At 41.9% G+C, this 27632-nt stretch overlaps 1 protein-coding gene across 6 annotated transcripts in view; it reads right to left on the bottom strand.

The window, feature by feature from the left end:
- Window positions 1-3400: 3400 nt before the first annotated feature.
- Window positions 3401-27632, bottom strand: part of RPRD2 (regulation of nuclear pre-mRNA domain containing 2) — a 98464-nt gene continuing 74232 nt past the window's right edge. For 3 of the 6 annotated variants that reach the window (XM_053590678.1, XM_053590681.1, XM_053590680.1), the window contains exons 3-11: window positions 27326-27426; window positions 26104-26181; window positions 24785-24837; window positions 23576-23702; window positions 20215-20390; window positions 15251-15533; window positions 12190-12450; window positions 8739-8939; window positions 3401-6398 (exon numbers count right to left, since the gene is read on the bottom strand). In XM_053590678.1, the coding sequence (XP_053446653.1) occupies window positions 3631-6398; window positions 8739-8939; window positions 12190-12450; window positions 15251-15533; window positions 20215-20390; window positions 23576-23702; window positions 24785-24837; window positions 26104-26181; window positions 27326-27426 (4048 nt within the window). In that variant the 3' untranslated portion in view covers window positions 3401-3630. The remainder of the gene's footprint in view (window positions 6399-8738; window positions 8940-12189; window positions 12451-15250; window positions 15534-20214; window positions 20391-23575; window positions 23703-24784; window positions 24838-26103; window positions 26182-27325; window positions 27427-27632) is intronic. The other 3 variants (XM_053590682.1, XM_053590683.1, XM_053590679.1) reach the window with 3 other exon arrangements.

Here is a 27632-nt window from a genome sequence, read left to right as displayed (position 1 = left end):
CCTTGGGACCAGAAGCCAATACAATCATTTCTTCAGAGATATATCCAGGCTTTTCTTTCTGCATTCTGTAGTTGGTTTCATCTTCAGTCTTGGACAAGCTTGTTGGGTCTTTGCTGAAGAAAATTTAGGTTTTCTAACCACAGGTCTACTTCACAAAGCAGCAGCTGCAGCTCCCGGAGAAGAAGTTCCCTCCTGTTTGCACTCACCAGAGAAGCCAGGGGCCCTTGGTCAAAGCCCCAATCTCAAAGAAAAATGTCAAACCTTTAGAAGTAGTTATTTTATTAAATGACATTAATACACATTTCAAAAGGATTTCATTGCTGCTGCTTCTAAAGCATGTACTTGTTTTGTTTTCCACACTGAACACGTGAGAATTTCAATCCAACATATCTAATTTTAACAGGCACCCCTGCCCACTTAAAAAAAAGGGGGGGAGGAGAGGAGGAAGCAGTAATTTACAGCGGCTTCAAAACATTAACAGCTGAAGCTTAATTCTGCACAGTAACTTTAGGATTGAGTGTGAAGATTCTGCAGTTAGGAAGTTTAGCATATTCACATTATCTAGATAGGTTTGCTGTACCATATATATCACAAACATTGTATTCCTGGTGTGGGAAAAGATAAAGGTATTATTCTCTGCTCATTTTACCCTCCCTGTAATCAACCCACATTTTATTTACTCTTGACTTTCTAGAGGGCCGAGGGGTATTGGGGAAGAGCTGTTATCTAAGCTGAATGAAGAGTAAGGTCTTTCAAAATACTCAAGCACCCTCCTTCTGACAGTCTATCATGGCACTACTAGCGTACTCCAACCCCCCACCAAACCAATTCTCTGTCTGTGATTTTACAGTGAGCACCAAGAACTTTAATAACAAATTCTTCTACTTATGCTTTCATGTGAAACATGTCCTTGCCAGACACACTAAGTTATGCTTTCTTTAAAAAATATCTTGTTTGTTCTTTTAAACGCAGGTCGAAATACAAAAGTCAGAGCATGGTCATGGACTTTTAAATCACAGACACAGAAAGAATGAAACCCCTCTGCCTCATGTTACAAATACCAGAACTGGCTTTTTCATTTCACTATATCACATATATACATTATCATCTTCATTTACCGTTGTAGACAGATTTCCTCAAAATTAATGGCTGACTGTCTGAGATATATCCTCACTTCCACTGTAAAACAAATGTACTGAGGATTCTGTGACTTAAAAGACAACACAAAAATACCCCACAAAAACCCAACTCCTTAAATGTCTATCTTTTAAACTGTACAACAAAGCCTTCCTTTTGTGTATCAGCCATCACTCTGTGAGGACAGTCTCCCTGTCCTGACATTCAGGAAGCTATTTTCCTGACACCTCTATATTTTCTGATAAAATCAAAAGGTCAGAGAGCGTTTCAAGTAAACACTACTTTTAGCTTAAAAAAAGTAGCAGAAATAATTCACATTCTTATTCTACAATGAAAAACACCCTGCTTGATTTCTAGAAAAAAAAAATCTATTTCAATTTTGGAAGTAAAATAGACTTCTCCCCACCCCCAATTTCTTTCTATTATGCTTTTCTTTACACAAATGTCTTAGGACTCAATACTAAGTATATTTTCTTGTCTTTGCTACACTGTATGTCCCATACCCCACAGGGCAGAGAAGCTTGAGATCAAGGAAAGAAGACCAGATGTGCCTTAGGAAGACAACTGACTAGCTGGACCCTAGCCACAAAACACAAAGTGAGCCCAAATAAGTAACAAAATTACACAGTGACCCCCCCAGCTAATGCACACTTGGTTGAAGCTGCTTTCTCTGAAAAGCAAGCTTACTCTGAGACAAAGAATCACCTTCTGTCACTCCACCACCCACCCTCCACACTTTTAGCAGGAGTCTGAAGCAGCTCCTACATTTCTGATAGTTCCACACCTAACTTGGACAAAACAGATGAACCATGCCGTCATTTCCCCCAGAACTGAACACTTTCATTCATCTAGCTGGAGATTATCAGTGTGGACACCTTAGGGTAAGACACTAATAATAAACAAAATAGTAGTTAAGCAACATTCGCTCCTTAGCGTCTCTAGATATCCACTTCAAAGTACAGTGATTGTCTTTTCCCAAGTACTGGATATACGAATACAAATAAGCCTTCCAGTCCAGGGAGAAGGAAAGCACTCTGCTCTGTTGTGAAATGACTTAAAGGCAGAATCAGTCTTTACTTTCTGGGGTGGGTAGTGGGGATACAGCCTGAGCCTTGAAATGTAACATATTGCTATCTACAGTGTGGGGTGAATTTGGACTTACTAGGACCTTCTGTTTCTTTATAAACGTGTGTATACTAATAACCACCTCTCTCTAAGACATATCTGAAGAGATACAATATAAAGAAAAATGCTACCGATCTCCTCCTTTAAAATATCAATAGGGGTGAATATAGGACTGAGGCAAAGAAAAAGAAAAAGAAAGACACATTTTTCCTTTCTCTAATAGTTAACCTTTGTTAACTTTGAAAACCACTAACAAATACCACTTACTTTAGGGAGGCACCACGGTAAAATTAATGTCTACTTATGCTAAAAAATGCAGGGATAATATTTCAGTTGTACCTTTGTACTGATAAGTCGATTGTAGTAACTGTCTTTCTGGGCACAGAAGTGAAAACTGAGGGAGAAAAAGTCAAAAAAGAAGAGCAGGAGGCAAGAGCTAAGAGCATGCAAGACGTGTGAAACTACCTTGAAAATGTTCCCTATTTTTTTGTTTACGAAGAATAGGCAGGTCACTTCACACCACTGATGCTTTATATATTGTACTCACTCCTTATTCTAACCTTGAAATTATATTAAGCCCCATCCTTTCATTCCAAGGATAAAGAGAAAAAAATTTACTAGAATAGAATCAAGTTTGTATCTCCTCTTAAGTTATTCCCAGTACTTTAGGGGAAGAAGCTGATTAAAAAAAAAAAAAGAAAACTTTTAGAAGGGTAAAGATCTCAACTTCAACATGCCTTTAAAAACAAAACAAAACAAAACACAACAACCTAAAACATTCAAGTCTCCCACATTTCCTCCCTTGTAACATCTCTTGGCTGTCAGCAGGGAGCATACAGGGTGGCCAAGCTGGTGAAAGCAATTTCTTAGCTGGCAAAAGACGGGGACAGGAATCCTTCCATTCACTACCTGATAAGCCAAGCCACAGGAGTCCTTCCATTCACTACCTGATAAGCCAAGCCCAAAATAAAATCCCAACATCGCACATGTTATTATCTGTACTGATGGAAGTTTTATTTCAAACGTAGTAATACTCTTCAATAGATGGGATAAAATAAAGTAAGTTTTCCTCCCCACTCCCCAAGCCCCCAGCAGCCAAACGAAGTGGCTTAAATTGAATTTAGCTTAAAAAAAAAAAAATACAAATAACTCAGACAAGGTAGATAAGTGCAGTGGGAGGGAGGACTGAATGGACTAGTGAAATGCAAGCATATATGATTTTTTAATTTGGAAGAGAGGCCCTTCGTTATAATTAAAAAAAAAAAATCAAGGAAGGGAAAAACAAATGAAAACAACAATAATAAACCAAACTCCTACTTCCAATGCTCTCTAGACTGTTCAAAATGCCTTTCCCTTGGTTTTTTTCCATCAGTACCTGGGAGGGAAGAATGGGCGTTTTGGTGCAAAGAACGGAGGGCCCCTAGCAAAAGGTGGCCTGGGTCTCTTTAAACTGTGAAACGGGTCTCTGCTGAGAAAAGGTTCCCTAGGCCGAAAGTCTGGCCGGGGACTCCGTAAAATCATACCACTCCGGCTGATGGTGTCTCTGTGTGAGGGACCCAAGGGGGGGCCACCGCTGCTGTTGCTGCCTCCCCCACCTCCTCCTCCATGGGCTGGGCCCAGGTGCTCCAGAGAATGGGCGGGTAGGCTCAGGCTCTCACGTACACGGCTAAGGCCAGGGCCGTTGAGGTCCCGCTGGGTGGGGCCCCCATGGTCCCTGGGTCCTGGGAGCACCCCAAAATGCTCAGCCAGGGTCCCTTGAAGAAGGGAACTATGGTCCTTGGGAAATACTGCCACAGCCCCTGCCACTCCATGCTCTGCCAGCGCTGGGGCTGGGAAGGGTACAACTCCAGAGTGGTCGACAGGGGGTGGAGGAGGGGGCGGAGTAGCAAAAGGAACACCACTCCCACCACTGCTGCTATGTTCCCCAGGGGGTGGAGGAGGGGGTGGGGTGGGGAAAGGAACTCCGCTGTGCTCTCCAGGAGGAGGGGGTGGGGCAGCATGGGCCAGGGCTGCCTCCTTTGTGAAGGGGTTCGAAAGATCCACAGAGGATAGATGAGTGGGTGCATCTCGAGAGAAGATACCACCATGATCCTTGGGAGGGGCAGGTGGGGCAGATGATGGCCCCACTGGCTCTCTCTGGAAGGGTGTCCCATGTTCCAAGGGGGATGGGGGAAGATGATGCTCAAATGTTGAGTTGAAACTGTTGGAACGAAAGCTGCCGACACTCTCCTGAAATTGGGGTGCCCGTTCCTTGTATGGTGCTGTTTTAAAGCCAGTGAGGCCTCCGCTGCCCCCACCCCCAAGGGACGCCAACTCAGAGGCACTTGAGGGGCCATTGTCAAAAGAGCTGCCCGAGGTACTCAGATCAAACCAACCCACCCTTGAAGCCTCACGCCCGTGTCCTCTATTTCCCTTCCCAGGAACTCGGATGGACTCTACAGTCTGTATCGGCTCTCCTGACATCCTCCTATTGGATGCATTATGATACCCCAAGGTTTCTATAGGGGCCCCCTTTTCTTCCGTGCTGTCAGGCAAGTCCAAACATGAGGAGGAGACTCGGGTCTCTATTCGGTAGTGCTCTTCTTGCTGCTGCTGGTCAGCGGCCGTCAAGCTGGGCTGGGTAAGGTTTGAGAGACTGACACCATCACTTGAAGTGCCCTTGCTGGGGGCCTGGCCAAAATGTTTATCATCTGAGGGCTTGCGTGAGGCGTTTTTAAGCATATTCTTAAATTCAATCGTCGACGTGGTGGAAATGGCGGAGGCCAGGACTTTCTCCACACCTGAAGTGGGTGGGTGACCCATGGGTGCAGCATGGGTATTCTGCGGAGAGAAAAGGGAACGATGTGGGACTGGGTGAGGAGAGTCTGGGTACTGCTTCTGTGGCAAACTGAGATGCCCAGTGGTAGGCTGAGACAAACTGTTGTGGTTGGAGTCAGGGGTGAAAAATGAATCATTCTTACTCGGCGATGGTGACCGGTCAGACCCAGGTTCATTTCCTCTTATGTTGAAGGCACCAAATATCCCAGGGGAAGATGAGAGACGGTCACAGTTCTCACTGGAGTCCAGAAGGGCCCTTACAGATGGAGGGAAGGCAGACTTTACCCCAAATTCCTGGGCCCTGTGGCTGTAACTGGACAAGATTGGCTGGTATTCGGTGGTATCAGAAAGTTTGCTTGATTTCAGGATAGATTTAGCTGGTTTCTTCTCTAGGTTCATCATGGCAGAGGGTGGAGGCCCTGAATACTCAAAATCTCGGTAATCCTCATCTTGGAAGGAAGTATCTGGATAGAACTTTTCCTGTGAAGAGTCCATCAGGGAAGATGGTCTCTCCATTCCATCAGAAGGCTGCTTATAGGGAGATTCACTGCCCAGGCCAAAGGGTCGATATGTAGATACAGAATTGGAGAGCTCCCGGGAGTAGCTTTCATCTCTCCCAGGGGGTGGTGATCTTGTGCTACTGGGTGTTGAGGAACCGGGGCTAATGATCTTAGAAAGCAGGGACATAGTGTCTACACTGCTAGAGGTGGGCTTGTCCATCATCTCATCCTGGGTGGGTGTCCCACTCCGCTCATCCCGCACAGGGGTTCCATCAATGTTGTCCACTGAAGTGCTAGCAGGGCCGCGCTGGAAGTCGGAGGAGTGGCTCTCTGAGGGGGCGCTGGACCCCAGACTGCTCAAGATTGGGATATTTAAATTTAAGCCACTGAAACCAGGGTTACCTTTTAAAAAGTTGTGGATCTTCATTTCCAGGCTTGGGGATGTGGACTCTGATTCCAGCTTTGGCTTAGAGATCTCTGAAGACTGGCACATGGCGACGTCAGTGGGTGCAGCAGCGGGGCCAGTGCTGTGGGTGGCTGTGAACCCCAGAGAGTTGGATGGCAGTTTGAAAGTAGTGCTTGGGAGCCCTGGGCTTTGCCCAATTGAGGCCTTGGTGGCTGAAGTTGAAGAGACTTCAGAAGTTGAATTAGGAGAATAGTTGAAGCTTTTAGGAATAAAAGATTGGGTATTAGAGGCCAGATTTCTCCCCTTTACGGTAGAGACTGTGGTGCTGGCAGCGGAGGCTGAAGTGCTCTGTGATGCAGCTTCGCTGGCTGGAACTGGGTTCCCAGTAACACTCTGAAGTAAAGATGACAGGCCTGTAGAAACAAAGATTAGAGGGGTTAAAAAGAACAACACCTACCATACAATACGAACAATGCAGGTCAATCAGATGTTCTCATTCATTCTGGTGGGAACCCGGTAGACAAAGTATGAGGCCAAAGTGAATCCAGAACAAACAAGCAAGGCTAACTGTCATAGGGAACACTGGACCTACTTATCAATAAAGAGCAGATCACTGAAATGTTCCCAGTGCAGTTCAGAAATAAGCCCAAAATGGCACAATAAGAGGCAACAGGAAGGCAGAGATTTTTTTTTTTTTTTGTAGAGACATTTTGTAGAGACAGAGTCTCGCTTTATTGCCCTCGGTAGAGTGCCGTGGCGTCACATAGCTCACAGCAGCCTCCAACTCTTGGGCTTAAGTGATTCTCTTGCCTCAGCCTCCCGAGTAGCCAGGACTACAGGCGCCCGCCACAACGCCCAGCTATTTTTTTGTTGCAGTTTGGCCGGGGCTGGGTTTGAACCCACCACCCTCGGTATATGGGGCTGGCGCCCTACTCACTGAGCCACAGGTGCCGCTCGGAAGGCAGAGATTTTAATGTCAGAATCATTCACTTAAACTAATAAGGCGAAGCAGGAAGAAAAGAGGCAAAATTATTCTTAAAACAACACTTTAAACCAGTATTTCTTTTTTTTTTTTTTTTGGCCGGGATAGGTTTGAACCTGCCACCTCCGGCATATGGGACCGGCACCCTACTCCTTGAGCCACAGGTGCTGCCCATAAACCAGTATTTCTTACTGTTTGATCTGTGGAAATGTTTCCCTAAATGCAAAAAGATGTTTTTTTTTTTTTTTATTTTTGGCCAGGGCTGGGTTTGAACCCGCCACCTCCGGCATATGGGACTGGTGCCCTACTCCTTGAGCCACAGGCGCTGCCCGGCAAAAAGATGTTCTATCCTACCTTTCCAACCTCTACATTTATCTCTAGTCAAGTTAATATACATTTATTTTCAAGAGAGAGAGTGAGCATATGCAAATTTTAGAAATTTATTTGAAGAGGGAATACTTTTTTTTCAAGATGTGTCTGTCTCTCTCTCTCTCTTTTTATTTTTTGAGAAAGAGTCTCAAGCTGTCACCCTGGGGTAGAGTGCTGTAGCATCATAGCTCACAGCAACCTCCAACTCTTGGGCTCAAGCGATTCTCTTGCCTCCGTTTCTCTATTTTTAGTAGAGACAGGGTCTCACTTTTGCTCAGGCTGGTCTTGAACTTGTAAGCTCGAGAAATCCACCTGACTTGGCCTCCCAGAGTGCTAGCGAGGATTAGAGGCCTGAGCCACCTCACCTGACCTATCAAAGGCATCTCTTGTATGACTGATGTAACTTTTGGGAAACGATGTTTTCAAATACCGGTTTTGGTTATAATGCATAAACAAACACCAAAAGACTTACAAACCCAGACCACCAGGGGCACTGATTCTTTCACAAGAAAATATATAATCCCCATTTTATGGTATGGAAAAATTCAAGGATTATTCATTAGTCCAGATTAACAATGATGAAAGTCACCTTATTCATGGATCATCAAAACTTTCTCAGAAGCAATAGGAAAGAATTCTTTGGGTCAAAGGGCGAAATTCAACAAAGCTAACTGTTCTTGAAAAAAAAAATTTTTTTTTGAGACAGAGTCTCATTATGTCACCCTTGGTAAAGTGCTGCGGTGTCACAGCTCACAGCAACCTCAAACTCTTCGGCTCAAGCAATTCTCTTGCCTCAGCCTCCCAAATAGCTGGGACTACAGGTGTCTACCACAAGGCCCAGCTATTTTTGGAGGCAGGGTCTTGCTCTTGCTTGGGCTGGTCTTGAACCTGTGAGCTCAGGCAATCTGGGTGCCTCATCCTCCCAGAGTGCTAGGATTACAGGCCTGAGCCATCAAGCCTGGCAAGATTTATTTTTGATAACAGATTGACCTTGTTTACTGTCTTTAGCTTCAGTTAACATTAAAATATACAAAATTCAATATACACTAACCTATACTAAAAGTTGGGGTGCTTAATGCAACCCCTAGGGGTATCACAGTGTAGGTGAAGGAATGCTGGCTTTTATTCCTGGCCCATCACTGAATGTGAGTTTAAAGCAGGTCACATCACCTTACCAAGCCTTAGTTTCCTTACTTGAATAGAAGATGAGGCGAGATAAAGTTTCTTTCAGCTTTAACATTTTATGCTTCTTTAAAATTCTGGCTTGCGGATAAATATGAAGAGAATAATGAATTAACTGTCTCATACATTTTACAAATTTGGATTCCTCAGAAATGGAATCCAGGATTAAATGAGAGACAAACATTTGCAATTCAAGTCCCTATGGCACACTACAGCTTACCTTGTAGTGTGGGGGCTGACTGTGTCTGGGTTTTGGAAAGAGCAGACAAAATGCTCTCTGGGGTGATCTCCACCTTGGAGAGGATATTTGCCAGAGGGTTCTGAGATGCTGTTGTGGCAGGGGCAGGTGTTTTCAGGCCACTGGTGAGGTTGCTGGGACTGGTAGGAGTTCCTGGAGAAGGTCTCGATGCAGGACTGACCCCTGGTGGCAGAAATATGAACTCAAGAAAATGCAATTTAAAACGATCTTTCAATTCATACTTTCTACTCCAACAAATTTGATGTTTAACAGGTATTCTTCTGTAACAGATCCACAAATGGTCCATATCATAGGATATAAAAAGTAACTTGTAATTCAGATTAATATTTGCTTCTTCTACTTGGAACACCCTTAAAACAAACATGTATTAAGTTATTTTCACATATATTCATTAGTTTTGAGAGCCCCAATAGAAAAAGACCAGGCAACCTACCCTGTTTTCCTGAAAATAAGACCTACTTACAGGAAAGATAAGACATCCCCTGAAAATAAGACCTAGCGCATCTTTGGGAGCACACCTTAAAATAAGACACTGTCTTATTTTCGGGGAAACAGGGTATGTCTTTTTCTCTACCAAATGGCACCTGCACTTCAGAGTCCTGTAAGTGCTCAGTAAATACTGCTGGCTGATTGGATGATGAGAGCCACTGCAGTTGTGTAATTCAACTACATTCTATAATTGGTTAAGTTATTTGCTTTTGAAATAGGACTTTAAAATGTGATTATCTAAGAAACTTCTTTTACATTTTTACATTTTAACATACCAGGTTGATTTTTAACATTGGAAAAAAGGTTTATCAAGATAAGAGAAAAACAAATGTTTTAAAAACAAACTAAAAAAAGAACAGACATTTTCACAAAGAAACAAAGGATAAGCAAATAAAATCTTTTAATTACATCTTTAATCAAAGGAATACAAATTAAAACAACTTTATGGTTGAATTTGACACGAATAAATTAGTGAAGAGGGTAAGAAACAACAGGAACTTTCATATACTAGTCACATAAAACAGTACTTTTCTGGATATGAATTTGGTTATAATATATAAAAAGACTTTAAAAACTACATGCTGATTTTTTGAGTCTTTCCCTTTTAGAAATATGTATTTAAGTATTCATGATAACATGAAATGATTGGGAATTTCTTCAAAATAATCTGGAGTAGGACATAGAAAAAACAATACTTCCCATGGTTGTACTGTTCTAGCTGAGTGATGAATACATGGAGGTGCTCAGGCTATTCACAGGTACAACCATGGCACACTACAGCCTGAACTCCTGGGCTCAAGCATCTTCTTGTTTCAGCTTCCCAAGTAGCTGGGACTACACGTTTGTGCCACCATGCCTGGCAATGTTTTTTATTTCTATTTTTTTGAGACAGAGTCTCACTATGTTGCCCTCGGTAGAGTGCTGTGGTGTCTCAGGAACCTCAAACTCTGGGGTTTAAGTGATTCTCTTGCCTCAGGCTCCCAAGTTGGGATTACAGGCGTCTGCCACAATGCCCGGCTATTTTTTGTTGTTGCAGTTGCTTAGCTGGCCCAGGCTGGGTTCGAACCTGCTACCCTCCGTGTATGAGGCTGGCACCGTAACCACTGTGCTATGGGTGCCGAGCCATTAGCAATGTTTTTAATTAAAAATCTCCATTTAAAAAGCCCTATACACCTACGAACCTTTTTAGAAGGGACTGTTCATAAAATTTTAGCACCCTCTTGTTCGTTATAAGCATTCTTTATACCAGAGAAAAATCAGAATCATATTGTCTAATAATAAAAGAGAAATTAGCAAATGCTATTCTGGCTATTAAATGACATAAAAACTTTCACTTTCCAAAAAAATGTATTTATTTTTTAGGGAGACAAAGTCTCACTCTGTTGCTCTGGGTAGAGTACCCTGGTATCATAGCTCATAGCAACCTCAAACTCCTGGGCTCAAGCAATCCTCCTGCCTCAGCCTCCCAAGTAGCTGTGATTACAGATGCCTGCCACAATGCCCGACAAGATTTTCTATTATTAGTAGTCACGGGGTCTCACTCTTGCTCAAGCTGGTCTTGAACTCCTGAACTCAAGCAATCTACCTGCTTCAGTCTCCCACAGTGCTAGGATTACAGGCGTGAGCTATCATGCTCGGCTTGTAGTTTACTTTTAAATAGTTGGTTTTGAAATAGTACATGCAATATATTTCAATTACTGAGAGAAAAATTATTATAATTATTTACATAATTCCCTTAAACTTTTCTTTTCTTTTTTTAAGAGACAGAGTCTCACTTTGTCGCCCTTGGTAGAGTTCCTTGGTGTCACAGCTCACAGCAACCTCCAGCTCTTGGGCTTAGGTGATTCTCTTGCCTCAGCCTCCCAAGTAGCTGCGACTACAGGCGCCCGCCACAACGCCCAGCTATTTTTTGTTGCAATTTGGCCAGGGCCGGGTTTGAACCCACCACCCTTGGTTTATGGGGCTGGCACCCTACTCACTGAGCCAAGGGTGCTGCCCAATTCCCTTACACTTTCATATATGCACATACTTATAAGGGTTTCCCTTGGGGTAGTAGCATTATAGGTATTTTATTTTCTTTGCATATTTTCTAATTCTTCTATAATGACCTTTTCGATTTCTTTTTTTTTTTTTTTTTTTTGCAGAGACAGAGTCTCACTTTACTGCCCTCGGTAGAGTGCCGTGGCCTCACACAGCTCACAGCAACCTCCAACTCCTGGGCTTAAGCGATTCTCTTGCCTCAGCCTCCCGAGTAGCTGGGACTACAGGCGCCCGCCACAACGCCCGGCTAGCTTTTTGATTTCTTTTATTAAAAAAAAAAATTAACAAAAAAACTGAGACTAATGATTCAATTAAAAAGATGAAAATTAACTTTTTATTCTTTTTTTTTTTTTTTTTTGTAGAGACAGAGTCTCATTGTACCGCCCTCGGGTAGAGTGCCGTGGCGTCACACGGCTCACAGCAACCTCCAGCTCTTGGGCTTACGCGATTCTCTTGCCTCAGCCTCCCGAGCAGCTGGAACTACAGGTGCCCGCCACAACGCCCGGCTATTTTTTTTGTTGCAGTTTGGCCGGGGCTGGGTTTGAACCCGCCACCCTCGGCATATGGGGCGGGCGCCCTACTCACTGAGCCACAGGCGCTGCCCTTTTTTTTTTTGTAGAGACAGAATTTCACTTTATTGCCCTCGGTAGAGTGCCGTGAGGTCACACAGCTCACAGCAACCTCCAACTCCTGGGCTTGGGCGATTCTCCTGCCTCAGCCTCCCGAGTAGCTGGGACTACAGGCGCCCGCCACAACACCTGGCTATTTTTTGTTGTTGTTGTTGTTGCAGTTTGGCAGGGGATGGGTTTGAACCGCCGGCGTCCTGCTCACTGAGCCACAGGCGCTGCCCCAACTTTTTATTCTTTTTACTGGCCTTACTTACCAGTATTTTTCATGACTGATGTTAGGCTGCTAAGGATAGAACTGATCTTAGCCAGATCCACATTAGCCAGATTTGGCAAAGCCAGAGCTGGGGTTGGGGACAGAAGAGAAGTATTTGCAGGCTTTGGAAGAGATGGAGTTGCTGTCACGGTCACAGGCACCGGAGCACATGCGGAGGCCTTAGAGGCGCTTTCTGCTGGCTTTGCAGGCACAGAAGTGGATGCAGCTGACTTCTCCACAGGTTTTTCCTTCCTGTCTTCCACTGTTTCAACAAAGAAAAGAGATATTACGTCCTGCTTTCTAGAAGTTGCTTCTAATATGGTAACACGTTGTAGTATTTCCAGATTTGGGGGCAAAAAGCATTATTCTGGTGAAAACTACCAACCATTCACTTCATGCTTTTTTTTAAAAAAAGTCACACTCTTCATAATTTATGATCATTCCTAACTTCAATACCTGCTTGAAAGGTGTTTTCAGAATTTATTTTGTATCTTACCCTTTTTATTTTTTTTTTTTGAGCTGGAGTCTCAGCTTGTCATCCTCAGTAGAGTGCCATAAGCATCACAGTGCACAACCTCAAACTCTTGGGCCGAAGCAATTCTCTTGCTTCGGCCTCCTGAGTAGATGGGATTACAGGCACTCACCAGAATGCCCAGCAATTTTTGTTGTTGTTGCAGTTTTCATTCCTGTCTTAGCTGGCCAGGGCTGGGTTCGAACCCGCCACCCTTGGTGCATGTGGCCAGCACCTACTACTGAGCCACAGGCACCGCCAGTATCTTACCTTTTTCTTATTTTTTTGAGACAGAGCCTCAAGCTGTTGCCCTGGGAAGAGTGCTGTGGCATCACAGCTCACAGCAACCTCAAATTCCTGGGCTTAAGTGATTCTCTTGCCTCCTGAGTAGCTGGGTCTACAGGCACCGGCCACAATGCCCAGCTATGTTTTTGTTGTAGTTGTCACTGTTTGGTGGGCCTAAGCCGGATTCGAACCTGCCAGCTCTGATGTATGTGGCTGGCACCTTAGCCGCTTGAGCTACAGGCGCCACCCCTATATCTTACTTTTTAATGATTTCTTTGTATCTTCTAAGTATTTATGTTCTAAATTTGTATGTTTCTGGAAGCATGCCATTATTTGCTACACATGTATATTCTATCTTTTGCAAATAATATTTTTCATACATTGTCCTTTTTTTCCTTTACTTATAAACCTTCTCAGAGACAGAAACTCTATACATACTCATTGTGTTTTCCTTTGGCTTCCTGAAACTGCTATACTGTGTGGTGCAATTAGGCACAATTTGAAACTGCAATTTTTTTTTTCTCTTTCATATATTTTACACAAGTTCAAAATGATATTCACAGCATCTTCTAAATTTTGGCCAATAGTAAAAAAAAAAAAAAAAAAAAAAAAAAAATGCATTTAAACTTTGGAACGTGCCCACGTAGATAGGAGGCTGACCCCAACTGTAGTTGGGGGCAGATACCCGAGAACCAAAGGACTAGGAAAGTCAGGAGAAACTGCAATTAGATACAACTTAAGTCAAACCATATGGTAAGAATATTTATAAAGGCTGGGGACATAAGAGAAACAATTTACCATTTCAGGTTAGTTCACTCTACCAGGGGTAATGGAGCAAGACTTTGTCTCAAAAACAACCAAACCAAACCAAAACAAACAAACAAACAAAAAAAAAAAATGTAAGTTTAAATTTTCTTGAAGCTACCATGTAAGAAGAATGGATAGGGCAGGGCCTGTGGCTCAGTGGGTAGGGCACCAGACTCATATACTGAGGGTGGCGGGTTCAAACCTGGTCTCGGCCAGCTAACCAACTGCAACAAAAAAAAATAGGTGGGTAAAAAAAAAAAAAAAAAAAATAGGTGGGTATTGTGGCGGGCACCTTGTAGTTCCAGCTACTAGGGAGGCATAGGCAAGAGAATAGCTTAATAAGCCCAAGAGTTTGAGGTTGTTGTGAGCTGTACGCCATGACACTCTACTGAGGGTGACACAGTGAGACTCGGAAAAAAAAAAAAATAATAAAACACAAAAAGAACAGATACATTTGATTTTAATAATTTATCTTAATATATCCCATTTTTTTTATTTAAGTAAGTTATAAGCATAAAAATCATGAATAAGATATTTTCACTTTTGGGATGGGTACAAAGTTTCTGGATTCGAATCCAATGTGTGTGTGTGTGTGTATATATATATATATATATATTTTTTTTTTTTTGTAGACTCTGTCTTACTTTATGGTCCTCGGTAGAGTGCCGTGGCCTCACACAGCTCACAGCAACCTCCAACTCCTGGGCTTAAGCGATTCTCTTGCCTCAGCCTCCTGAGTAGCTGGGACTACAGGCGCCGGCCACAATGCCCGGCTATTTTATTTTTTTTTTTTTTGGTTGCAGTTTGGCCGGGGCCGGGTTTGAACCCGCCACCCTCGGTATATGGGGCCGGCGCCCTACCGACTGAGCCACAGGCGCCGCCCCCAATGTATATTTTATACTTTGTAGCACATCTGAAGTTGAACAAGCCCCATTTCAAATGCTTAATAGCCACATGTAACTAGTGGCTATTATATTGAAAAGTGCAGATACTGGGCAATAATTCTTAACCCATATGGCATATAAATAACTACTGCTCTAGAGACAATAATGCTATCCTGGTGTTCTAATCTTATAAGAATTAAACTATCTTTGAATACTTGACTGTGATCAATTTATTCTTGGGAAAGCAAAATAGATACGAAGTTGTTTGTTTGTTTATTTATTTATTTATTTATTTTGAGACAGATTCTCACTATGTTGCCCTTGGTAGAGTGCTGTGGTATCACAGCTCACAGCAACCCCAAACTCTTGGGTTTAAATGATTCTCTTGCTTCAGCATCCCAAGTAGCTGGGACTACAGGCACCCGCCACAACGCCCGGCTATTTTTTGGTTGCAGTTGTTTACCTGGCCTGGCCTGGGCTTGAAACCGCCACCCTCGGTGAATGTGGCTGGCGCTGTAACCACTGTGGTACGGGCACCAAGCCAGAAGGAAGTTGTTTATCACCTAAGGACATACCAATGATTTTTGACCCATCATCTTCCACATCTGAGAGTTCCATGTCTTCCACATCACGATTATCTTTGACAGGTTCAGGTGTGGCAGATTTCTCACTCTCCATGGTTGGTGACTGGGATTCCTCACCCCCCATGCCCTGAAAAGGAGACTCAGAACCAGTGGGGGAGGGAGCATCCATGCTTGGGGAAGGGACTGGTGATTCTTCAGGATCAGGAAGGGTTGACTTCAACTGATCCAACTTTTTCTTTAAATTGTTAACTCGGTTAGCAAAGGTTTTATATGCCTAAAAAAGAAAAAAGAATTTACTCCTTTGGGAACAGAATAAAGAAGTTACCATTTTAACTCTGATTAGATTTTCTAATTAACATTTATCAGCACAAAACAAGAGATCATCATCTGTCCAATGGCACAAAGTAGTTTCTAATCTCTACTTTTTGTATTCCACACAATTCCTGAGTTAGAAACTTAGATCTGTAATTTATCTTCCTCATTTGTCCATTCAACAAAGCATTGCCTACTGAGAGCCTAAGTATGCTGATCACTCTTCTTTTTCTTTTTTTTGAGACAGTGTCTCACTTTATTGCCCTTGGTAGAATGCCATGCCGTCACAGCTCATAGCTCCTGGGCTTAGGCGATTCTCTTGCCTCAGCCTCCAAAATAGCTGGGACTACAAGTGCCAGCCACAATGCCCATCTATTTTTTTGTTGAAGTTTGGCAGGGGCTGGGTTCGAATTCGCCGCCCATGGTATATGGGACTGGCGCCCTACTCACTGAGCCATAGGCATCGCTCAACTGATCACTCTTCTAGGTACTCAAGACAGACAAAAATCAAATCCAAAAATAAAGGATGGCTTGGAAAGTCAAATCCCAATGATTTAAAGAAAAAAAAAAAATAAGGCCAGGTGTGGTGGATAACACTGGTAATCCTAGCACTCTGGGAGGCCAAGGTGGGCAGACTGCTTGAGCTCAGGAGTTCCAGACCATCCTGAGCAAGAGTGAGACCTCTGTCTCTACTAAAAATAGAAAAAAACTGCTGGGCATGGCAGCAGGCACCTGTAGTCTCAGCTAATTGGGAGGATGAAGCAAGGGGATCCCTTGAGCCCTGGAGTTTGAGGTTGCTGTGAGCTAAGGCCATGGCACTCTAGCCTGGGTGACAGGGCGAGACTGTCTCAAAATAAATAAAATGAAAAAATAAGCATTTTAGAATGGAATTGTTTTAGGTATGCAAAATTACTGTACAGATAGTATAGAAAGTTCCCACATAAGCCTAAACAAGAGTGAGACCCTGTCTCTGCTAAAAATAGGAAAAAATTAGCCTGGCATCCCTGCTACTCAGGACGCTGAGGCAGGAGGAAAGCGTGAGCCCAGGAGTTTGAGGTTGCTATGAGCTATGATGAAGCCACATCACTCTACCCACTGCGACAGACTGAGATTCCATCTCAGAAAGAGTTCTCACATGCTCTACACTCAATTTCCCCTATTATTATTATTTTTTCTTTTTTGGAGATAGTCTCACTTTGTCGCCCTTGGTAGAATGCTGTGGCGTCATAGCTCACAGCCACCTCAAACTCTTGGGCTCAAGTGATTCTCTTGCCTCAGCCTCCTGAGTAGCTGGGACTACAGGAACCTGCCACAACACCCTACTATTTTTACAGAAGGGGTCTTGCTCTGGCTCAGGCTGGTCTTGAACTCATGAGCTCAGGCAATCCACCTGCCTCAGTCTCCCAGAGTGCTGGGATTATAGGTATGAGCCACCATGCCGGGCCAATTTCCTCTATTATTAACATTTTACATTAGTATGATACATTTATCATGTTACTGAACCAATTAGATTATTATTATTATTATTTTTGAGACAGAGTCTCAGTATGTCATCTTTGGTAGAGTGCCATCACGTCACAACTCATAGCAACCTCAAACTCTTGGGCTTAAGAGATTCTTTTGCCTCAGCCTCCCAAGTAGCCACAACGCCCTTTTATTGAGAATGGCTCAATATATATATATCATATATATATTTTTTTATGTTTGTTTGTTTTGTTTGTTTTTGTAGATTTTGGCTGGGGCCAGGTTTGAACCCACCACCTCTGGTATATGGGACTGGTGCCCTACTCCTTGAGCCACAGGCACCGCCCCAAACAAAATATATTTATGTATAAAATCTGTGCAGTGCAAAAGATCCCGTTCGAGTCCCTGTGGCTAGAGTGAACAAAGCCCACTGTCTCTCCTGGCTTCTGAGGCTGCACTGGTCCACAGGCTACACTGAGCCTCAGTATGGACCACTGGGCAGCTGTGGGTGAAGGTCCCTGACATCCAGGCTCTCTCTCTGGTCTCATTTTTGTGACTTGTGCAAGAACCCAAGTGTGGTTTGCATTCTGTCTCTGCGACCTCCCCAACACCTGGGTACTTTTTGTTGCAATTATCATTGTTATTTAGCTGGCCTGGGCGGGGCTTGAACCCACCAGACTCTGTGTATGTGGCTGGTGCTGTAACCACTATGCTACGGGTGCCAAGCCATTAGACTGGTTCTTAATCATCCAGTATAATTGAGATCCACATTTAAGAAGACAGAACTGGACACAGGCTGAAGGGAGAACATTGTAGCATAACAGAGGCAGACATTGGAGTGATGAGCTGTGGTCCAAGGAGCACTGTGGATCAGTGGCCACAACCAGATGCTAAGAAAGAACAAGGAAGAATTCTACCCAGTTGAGGAGGGAGCGTAGCCCTATTAAAGTCCTGATTCGGACTTCTTAGCTTCTAGAATTATGAAACAATAAATTTCTGTTGTTTTAAGCCACCCATTTTATAGCATTTTATTTCCACAGACCTAGGAAATGAAGGTAGTAATTAAATTATAATTTTTGAAGCTATGTAAATACCTCATTCCTCATCAGGCTTTCAATTATTAATATATATCAGTATGGACTCAGAGAGTCAGTCTTATTATTTTAATTCATTATAACCAATATTTATTTTGAGGCTCAAATTGACAAGATTTGGCCAGTGGAAGCCCCTTTCTGTGTTCTTTGACATTTCCCCATCATTTTTTGAGCAATTTCTTACTTTTAGAACAAGGTGTTACAGGATTATCTTGTTTTTCTTGTTGCACGTACTTGCCCAAGAAGCCCTAATGCCTTACTAAAAAACTATCTTTTGAAACCAAGATCTAAGCACTAGGTAAACTCCTTGTTTACCCTGTGATAATCTCTCCTACCATACCCTGTGAGCTACTAGAGTGTATATATGCACTTAACCTACACACACATATTTACATGTCTCTCCATGTATGTATTGAAAACCATGAGTTCACAGTTATTTTCAGTTCCAGTCCAACTTTTAAGTTTCATCCTAGTTTTCCTGCTTTTTCACATTTCTAATTGCTTTCTTTCTTTTTTTTTTTTGTGGTTTTTGGCCGGAGCTGGGTTTGAACCTGCCACCTCCGGCATATGGGACCGGCGCCCTACTCCTTGAGCCACAGGCGCTGCCCATAATTGCTTTCTTTTTCTTGTGGTCTCCGACCTGTAAGCTCAGGCAATCCACCCGCCTAGGCCTCCCAGAGTGCTGGGATTACAGGCGTGAGCCACCAATCCCGGCCCCCCACAACCCTAGTTTAATCATGAGAAAAACATAGTCAAATTTCAGTTGATTATCTACTAAATACCAAAACAGCACTCTCTGAAACCGTCAAGGTCAGCACGAATAAAAAAACATCCAACTGTCACAAATAAAAGAAATCTGAGGATAAAGGAAAAATATGACTCCTAAATGTACTATGGTATCTTGAATGTGATCCTGGATTATAAAAAAAAAATTATGTAAAAACTGGGATAATATGAAGAAAATACAGAGTTTCGTTAACAATAATCTAATTGGGCTCAGTGCCTGTAGCTCAGCGGCTAGGGTGCCAGCCACATACACAGGAGCTGGCAGGTTTGAACCTGGCCTGGGCCTGCCAAACTATAATGACAACTACAACAATAAAATAGCTGGGTGTTGTGGCGGGCGCCTATAGTCCCAGCTACTTGGGAGGCTGAGGTAAGAGAATCGCTTAAGTCCAAGAGTTTGAGGTTGCTCTGAGCTGTGACGCCACAGCACTCTACCTACGGCGACACAGTGAGACTCTTTCTCACAAAACAAACAAACAAACAAACAAAAAACACTCTAATGATCTCATTTTAACGTGATCATGTCTGTAAGGACCCTATTTCAAGTAAGGTCACATTCATCTGAACAATGCTTAGGGCTTCAACATATGTTTTTGAGATGCACAATTCCATCCATGATAATTTCTAAGGGAAAATTTTACAATGAACAAGCCTGGAAAATGCCACATTAATCAAGATATCAAAGGGAACATCACAGCTAGTGGGAAAAGTCAAACTTGTAGCAATGGACAGGATGAAACAAGAACCCAAAATCCATTTCTATGATACTCCTAAAGATACACAACCTCAATCTGATCATAAGTATTACATAAATTCAAACTGGGGGAAATTATACAGAATATTTCGCTTGTAATCTTCAAACATATTCAGGCCAGGCATGGTGGCTCCTACCTGTAATACTAGCACTCTGGGAGGATGAGGCAGGCAGACTGCTTGAGCTCAGGAGTTCAAGACAGGCTGAGCCAGAGCAAGAGCCCGTCTCTAAAAATAGCCGGGTGTTGTGGCAGGTGCCTGTAGTCCCAGCTACTTGGGAGCCTTAAGGCAAGAGGATCACTTGAGCCCAAGAGTTTGCTGTAAGCTATGACGCCATGGCACTCTACCAAGGCGGATGTAGTGAGACTCTGTCTCAAAAAAAAGAAAAAAATAAACAAACAAATAAATAAAAACAAAACAAAAAAGTAATTTCTTCATATGTGGAGATGATAATGCTTATCCTAATAGAGCCAGACAACATCATATATAAATAGTTTCTGGTATATAGTAAGCATGCAGTATGAGATGGTTTTAATTATTACTTACATTAGCTACCACTTTTACTTCTTTGTATTGTGCTTCATAGAAAATTCCAGCATTTTCCAGTGCTTCTGTTAGTGAGGGCCCATTTTTCACTTGCTTATCTAATCCATTCACAAATTCCTCCAGTTTGGAGCTTGCCTCTTCAAATTCTTTGGAGAACTTCTTCCCACCTGTTTTATCTAAATTAATACAGAAGTACTCATTTCAGGATAAAAAATAAAAAATTCAATCTTTTAGCCAGGTACGGTGGCTAGAGCTTATAGTCCTAGCTACTTGGGAGCTGAGACAGAAGGATCACTTGAGCCCAAGAGTTCAGGCTGCAATAAGCTTGGTCATGCCATATTGCACTCTAGACTGGGAGACAGAATGATAACTCGTCTCTAAAAAACTTTTTAAAATTAAGTTAAAAAAGAAAAAAGCAGTCTTTTGAAGAAAATTCCTCTCTGTGAATATGTTGTGCTCTTGCAACCTTAGGGTATAATAGTCACAGTCTCATAGGGTTTTTTTTTTTTTTTTTGTGATAGAGTCTCACTATGTCGCCCAGGTTGAATGCCATGGCGTCACAGCTCACAGCAACCTCAAACTCTTGGGCTAAAGCAATTCTTTTGCCTCAGCCTCCCAAGTAGCTGGAACTACAGGCGCCTGCCACAATGCCCGGCTGTCCGGCCAGCCCTGGCATAATGTGGTGCCAAGTCAGTCTCATAGTTTTAGCTTAAGCTTCTCCAAACTACAGAATCACAAAACAGAGTTTTAAAAATTTTCTCAAAAGGCCAGACATGGTGGCTCACACCTGTAATTCTAGCACTCTGGGAGGCCAAGGCAGGTAGACTGCCTGAGCTCATGAGTTCGAGACCAGCCTGAGCCACAGCGAGACTCTGCCTCTAAAAATAGCTGGGCATTGTGCAAGCACCTGTACTCCCAGCTACGTGTGAGGCTGAGGCAAGAAAATCGCTTTAGGCCAAGAGTTTCAGTTTGCTGTGAGCTTTGATGGTATAGCACTCTACCGAGGATGACAAAGTGAGACTTTAGTCTCAAAAAAACAAACCAGCACATTGTACCCCTTGATTGCACTAATGTACAGTTATGATTTAACAATAAAAATAAATAAATTAATAAAAAAAATTTTTTTCCCCCACAAAACATTCATGTCAAGCTGCTAAAGTCAAGCAAGAGAGAAGGCAGCTGTGATTTAGGTAAAGAAAAGTTCAACTAAAGTTTGCTCATTACTTCTTTTCTTTACAAATTGGATGTCACAATGCTACTTAAGAACAGCAGACTGGGGTGGTGCCTGTGGCTCAGTGAGTAGGGCGCCGGCCCCATATACCGAGGGTGGTGGGTTCGAACCTGGACCCGCCAAACTGCAACAAAAAAATATCTGGGCATTGTGGCAGGTGCCTGTGGTCCTAGCTACTTGGGAGGCTGAGGCAAGAGAATTGCCTAAGCCCAAGAGCTGGAGGTTGCTGTGAGCTGTAATGCCACAGCACTCTACTGAGGGTGACAAAGTGAGACTCTATCTCTCAAAAAAACAAAAAAACCCAAAAAAGAACAGCAGACTAGGGTGGGCCCATAGCTCAGTGGGTAGGGTGCCAGCCACATACACCCAGGCTGGTGGGTTCAAATCTGGCCAGGGCCAGCTAAATCAATGACAACTGCAACAACAACAACAAAAAAATAGCCAGGTGGGCGGCGCCTGTGGCTCAGCGGGTAGGGCGCCGGTCCCATATGCCGGAGGTGGCGGGTTCAAACGCAGCCCCGGCCAAATTAAAAAAAAAAAAAAAAAAAAATAGCCAGGTGTTGTGGCAGGTGCCTATAGTCCCAGCTACTTGGGAGGCTGAGGCAGAAGAAAATAGCTTAAGCCCAAGAGTTTCAGGTTGCTGTGAGCTGTGATGCCACAGCACTCTACCCAGGGCAACATAGTGAGACTCTGTCTCCAAAAAAAAGAATAGCAGACTGGGACTCAGTTCACTTACACCATAACTTTCACATTACAGAAGGTTATGAGGCTCGGCGCCTGTGGCTCAAGCGGCTAAGGCGCCAGCCACATACACCTGAGCTGGTGGGTTCGAATCCAGCCCGGGCCCGCCAAACAACAATGACCGCTGCAACCAAAAAAAAAAAAAAATAGCCGGGCACTGTGGCGGGCGCCTGTAGTCCCAGCTACTTGGGAGGCAGAGACAGGAGACTCACTTGAGCCCAGGAGTTGGAGGTTGCTGTGAGCTGTGATGCCATAGCCCTCTACCCAGGGCAACAGCTTGAGGCTCTATCTCAAAAAAGAAAAAAAAAAAAAAAGAAGGTTATGAGATCTATCTCTTAAATGAGAAAACTAGGCTTGGTGCCTGTAGCTCAGTGGCTAGGGCACCAGCCACACACAGGTGGCGGGTTCGAATCTAGCTGGGGCCTGCCAAACAACAATGATAACTACAACAACGAAATGGCCAGGCGTTTTGGTGGGTGCCTGTAGTCCTAGCTACTTGGGAGGCTGCAGCAAAGAGAATTGCTTAAGCCCAAGAGTTTGAGGTTGCTGTGAGCTGTGACACCACGGCATTCTACTGGGGGCAACATAGTTCTCTGCCTCAAAAAAAAAAAAAAAAAAAAAAGAAAGAAAGAAAACTGAAGATCAGAAAAGTAAAATTAACATGACCTCAGTGTGTCACACTAAAAATTCTTCTTTCCTATCTTAAAATGATCCTTGATAATTCAGTATGTATACTTCTTTCTCAATGATGGCTTTGGATGTGAGCATGAATTGGGGTTTTGTCTCTCACCAAACTGTGTAACTTGGATAAGCTACCCCTCTCTTCAGACATGTTTCTGGGTTGCTGTTAAGGATAAGAATAATGTATGTTAAATTTAATAAATTTAAAGTATGGTGCAGGAACAAAAGAAGTGCCAAAATGAATATCTAGTAGTTATTTACTCATTATTTCAAAAATACACATTATGTGCCAAGCACTGCTATAGGAGATAGGGGAAAGCAATGAACAAATAAGGGTAATTACTGTCTTCAACAAGGCTTACATTCTAATAAATCATGAGTATGATTTACAATTCACAATGTAAGGAAAAGACAGCGACTAATTAGATTTTATAAAGTTCTACAGTGACCTTATCAAAGAGGATACCCTCAATAATTAACTGCACATGTGAAATACCATGGTCCATATATAACCTAATATACTAAGAAAGTACTACATGTGAGAAGGATAAGAACTTACTTACAAAATTTATATACATGAAATCACCACCTGAGAAACCAGAAGTACCAAAACCTAAGGTTCTCTTTATGAGGTAAACCACTCTGGCTACAGAAAATGACAGATCTGAAAAGAAATACTAAATTATTCTGTTTAAAAGAATGTATTACCTTTTAAGCATTTGAGAGTTTCCGTGCTGCACACATCTACCCTCATAGTTGACAACTGTTTTTCCTTCAATTCTATCTGATCTTCTGAGCGCTTGTATAGCAGCAGCTCTTCAATTAGGGCCTGAGACTGAACACAGACCACAATCAAAATTCATTTGTAAGATCATTCAATTACACTTATTCAACTTCACCCTCTTTAAAAAAAAAACAACCCGATTCAAAAAAGACAGCTTAACAAAATTCTGACAGGAGGAAAACCATTTACTTTACCTCATTTATAGGAGTATCAGTGATCAAAGTTTCAAGTCAGAACCGTATTTTTGGCTATATACTGTAAAAGATCCTTTTTCTCAATTACTCAAGACTAGTTTATGAATAAAGGGTTAAGACCGAAACAAAGGCCCATTTACAGCCTCTTTAAATTTTAAGTATGTAAACATAGACTTCTGATATTCTAAGCAAATTCTAATTTAGAAGAGCTTCATAGAAAGATAAACGCCCTTGGTGGCATAAATTCAATATAGAACTCAGCTGGTGATAGACAGAAGGTTATTTCTCCCATTCGTGGAACAAATAAAATTCCAAGCAATCTGATCTCAATTTGAATTTCTTAAGAACAGTTCAAACATTACTGAAGTAAAACTGAATAAAAATATATCTTAGTGAGACTATATAGAAAACTGCAACACAAAAAGGGTGAATAATGGAAACACCACTCTACTGGAAGAATTATTACTTTAGTAATGTACCTGAGCTAAATGACTGAAGCTTTGGGGTGCATAGAAACTACCATAATTTGTATAACATTTTGAAGTGAATTAAATATTTTTGAACATGCTTCTTCGACAGCCAGTGTTATATTTTTCAGATCAACACAAAGCACAATGGTTACTCTAAACTCAGTTTTTTCAAATCTACATATTTAAAGTCATTTAAGCTGCAACTTCCCTGTCAAAATTACTGGCTGCCAAATTTATACCTGTTTCTTCAGCTGTACTTTTTGATATTTAGAATTTTTAAATTTCTGTAAGGTAGATTTTGTAGAATGTAATGTGTTCGCTGCCTTTGTGAAGCGGTATATAATTGTATAATTTCTGTGTGTAAACTGAATGCTTGGGCTTTCAATACAGTATTCATATAAAGCAATAAATACTAATGTTATGAAAAAAGGGTGAATAATGCTTTGCAATATTAAAGTCTATAACTTACTCGAAATTCAGCAACTATCTTAGACTTGAGAGCAGCTTTTGGATTTGTGGATGCTGTTGGAATTAAGTAAGAGGTCATTAAGAATATAGACACAAAGAGTTGAATACTACCCAGGAAAAACTTTAGCTCTACAGTTAAGGGTGTACTCTTTCAACATAAGGCAAACATGCACGTTTAAGTCATAATGTAATTCTGAGAAGAAATAATGGACTATGAAATTTAAAAACTCCCAAGCATGGTCAATATAAAAATATACTATTTAGATAGGCCTAACCCACTTACCTCCAACAGACCCTTCAAGTCATAAAGTCCTAGAATTACTGATTTGAAGATATTGAGATACGTGAAGAACCTTCCTTTTCTAGTATAAGATCTCAGTACCTCAAATTAAGTCTCTTCAGTAACAGGACATCCAATTAACCCCTGAGCACTGGCTGAAGAAAATTACTTAAAAACATCAACTGTATTCCTATGTATTTAGCTTTGAATTCCTTTTTCTGCTGACTCAATTCATAGCAAAAATAGGCAAGGAAAGTTCTAAGTACATTACCACTGTGGTTGAACTTTGGCTGAAATGATGACTCTTGTTCCTAAGCATGCAACTTATGACCAAAAGGATGTTAGAAGACTCCCTTTATCATGATGAGTACCACATGCTCGCTGGAGCAAAGCCATCCCAAGTGTCTCGTTTTACCTCCCAGTTCTGTCTTTTACCTTGTTCCCTCCATACCTTCAAGTCTCTCTCAATATTGCTCAGTGTGCCCACAGCAGCCTATCACATGCAGTATTCCACTCCCTTGATTTCATGCTGGGTAAATATGATAAACATAACAGGAGCTCCAGTTAGAAAATGAGCTTCTGGCCAGGATTTGAGGCCCATGTCTAATTTGGCAGAGTATATCCCCAAATCTGAAGGATTTCATGGTTCCCATAGAAATGCTTCTTAATGCCTAGTCTCCTCTTCAGATCTGTGGTTTAATGCCAGCTGTCTCTAACTTCATATATCTTTGAACCTGAGAATAAGCCTGGGTACTATCAAGCACTTTTTTTTCTTCATTCAATCCCCCAACTACTCTTGAATCTTCACTCAATTAAACCCTTTTCTGCATTTCCTTTTGTTTAAAAGTGTTTGTTTGTTTGTTTTTTTAAGAAGTAACTCCGTGATGGCTTGTTTAGTGTAAGTCATTGGGAGCCTCCCAAGCCTGGAAAACACAGGCTTGCCCATGGTTTATGCCAGGTACGATGTCAAATGGTCTACATTTTCTTCTGCTCCAAAAAGAGGAGGTAATTTTATTATTAGTTGAGATTTTGTTCCTTACTTTGTGATTTCTTCCACTGCTTATTCGGTTGTTTGTTCAGATTTTCTTTCAGCTGCTTCTGAGTTTTGAAAGTGGTACCTGGAAAACATTTCAGTTTTTGCAATCTGGCATTATGGGAAGCTGTTCTGTCTGTCCACTTCAGAGCCAAAGTTGTAGCACGAAAAAGGGCAATCCGAGACCGTGTGTTGTTTCTTTCTTTCTTTTGCTTTCATTTTTATAGAAAAAAATAGAAATTCCCACCAATCTAAGAAGCTGTCAAATAAACACGATTTCTATAATTGATGAAATATCAGTTCCAAAAAGGGTAGGTCAGAATGCTTAAAAATACCAGTTAACAAATTGAAATAAAACATTTAACAGCTTCTTAGAACATGCTATTAAATTTTAAAGCAAACTTCTAGTTAAATGATGGTCATGGTAGCAGATTATCGCCAACGTCTATTCAATGACTTGATTACATGCATCTAACACATAGCAACTAAGGACTATACATAAGAACTTTTTTCCCTTTAAAAAAGAAGCATACAACTTACTGCAAATCTGAATCAAAAGAATGTGAAGAATACCAATGAATGCTTACAACCAAACAGCTTAGTGAGAACTGAAACCCTGTCCAAAAATTTGCCAACAGTACGAGTATAGGGCAGTACTGATTAAAAATAAACAATGAACCACTTGGAACACTCAGTGAAAGAATGCAGGAAAATAATCAGATGCCTATCATCACTTGATGTTTTATGTAGTTAATAAAAACAAAATCCAACCCCATCCCCCAAATCAATTCTACTTCAATTTTAATTCAAACAAATCTACATTTTAAAAAGTATTTTTTTTTATTTTAAATTTATTTTTATTGTTAAGTCATAGCTGTGTACATTAGTGCAATCAAGGGGTACAATGTGCGGGTTTCATATACAATCTGAAATATTCTCATCAAACTGTTCAATGTAGCCTTCATGGCATTTTCTTTGTTACTGTATATAGGCATTTGTATTCTGCATTTATTAAGTTTTGCCTGTACCCATTCTAAGATGCACCGTAGATGTGGCCCCACCCATTCCATTACCCTCCCTTCACCAAAACCTCCCCCAAAAGTATTTAATTTTAAACAGTCAGGGCCAGATCCAAAACTTTTTCATTATTATGAAGCATGACCAAATCTATAAAATATATAGTTATAAAGACTAACTATTTTTCTTTTAGGGGAGAAACAAATACTTACTCAAAGCTTCTCTCAATGCCACAATCATTTCTTCTGGATATACATTTCTATCTTCCCAGATTTTAAAGATTCGCTCTATAGACTTAGAAACAGATGGATCCCTAAGTAGAAAAAATAAATATATATATTATAAAAATACTGACTTTTATTCCAAGCTAGAAAGCTGGGGGGGGGGGGGAAGTTGTCAACAAAATTATTTTCAAAGGTTCTTCTGGGCTCAGCACCCATAGCACAGTGGTCACGGCACCAGCCACAAGCACCGAGGGTGGCGGGTTCAAACTTGGCCCGGGCCAGCTGAACAACAACG

The sequence above is a fragment of the Nycticebus coucang genome, chromosome 5, assembly GCF_027406575.1.
Source record: "Nycticebus coucang isolate mNycCou1 chromosome 5, mNycCou1.pri, whole genome shotgun sequence".
Taxonomy (NCBI): domain Eukaryota; kingdom Metazoa; phylum Chordata; class Mammalia; order Primates; family Lorisidae; genus Nycticebus; species Nycticebus coucang.
Note: the sequence above shows the minus strand (reverse complement) of the source record. Positions and strands in the feature narration are given on the sequence as shown.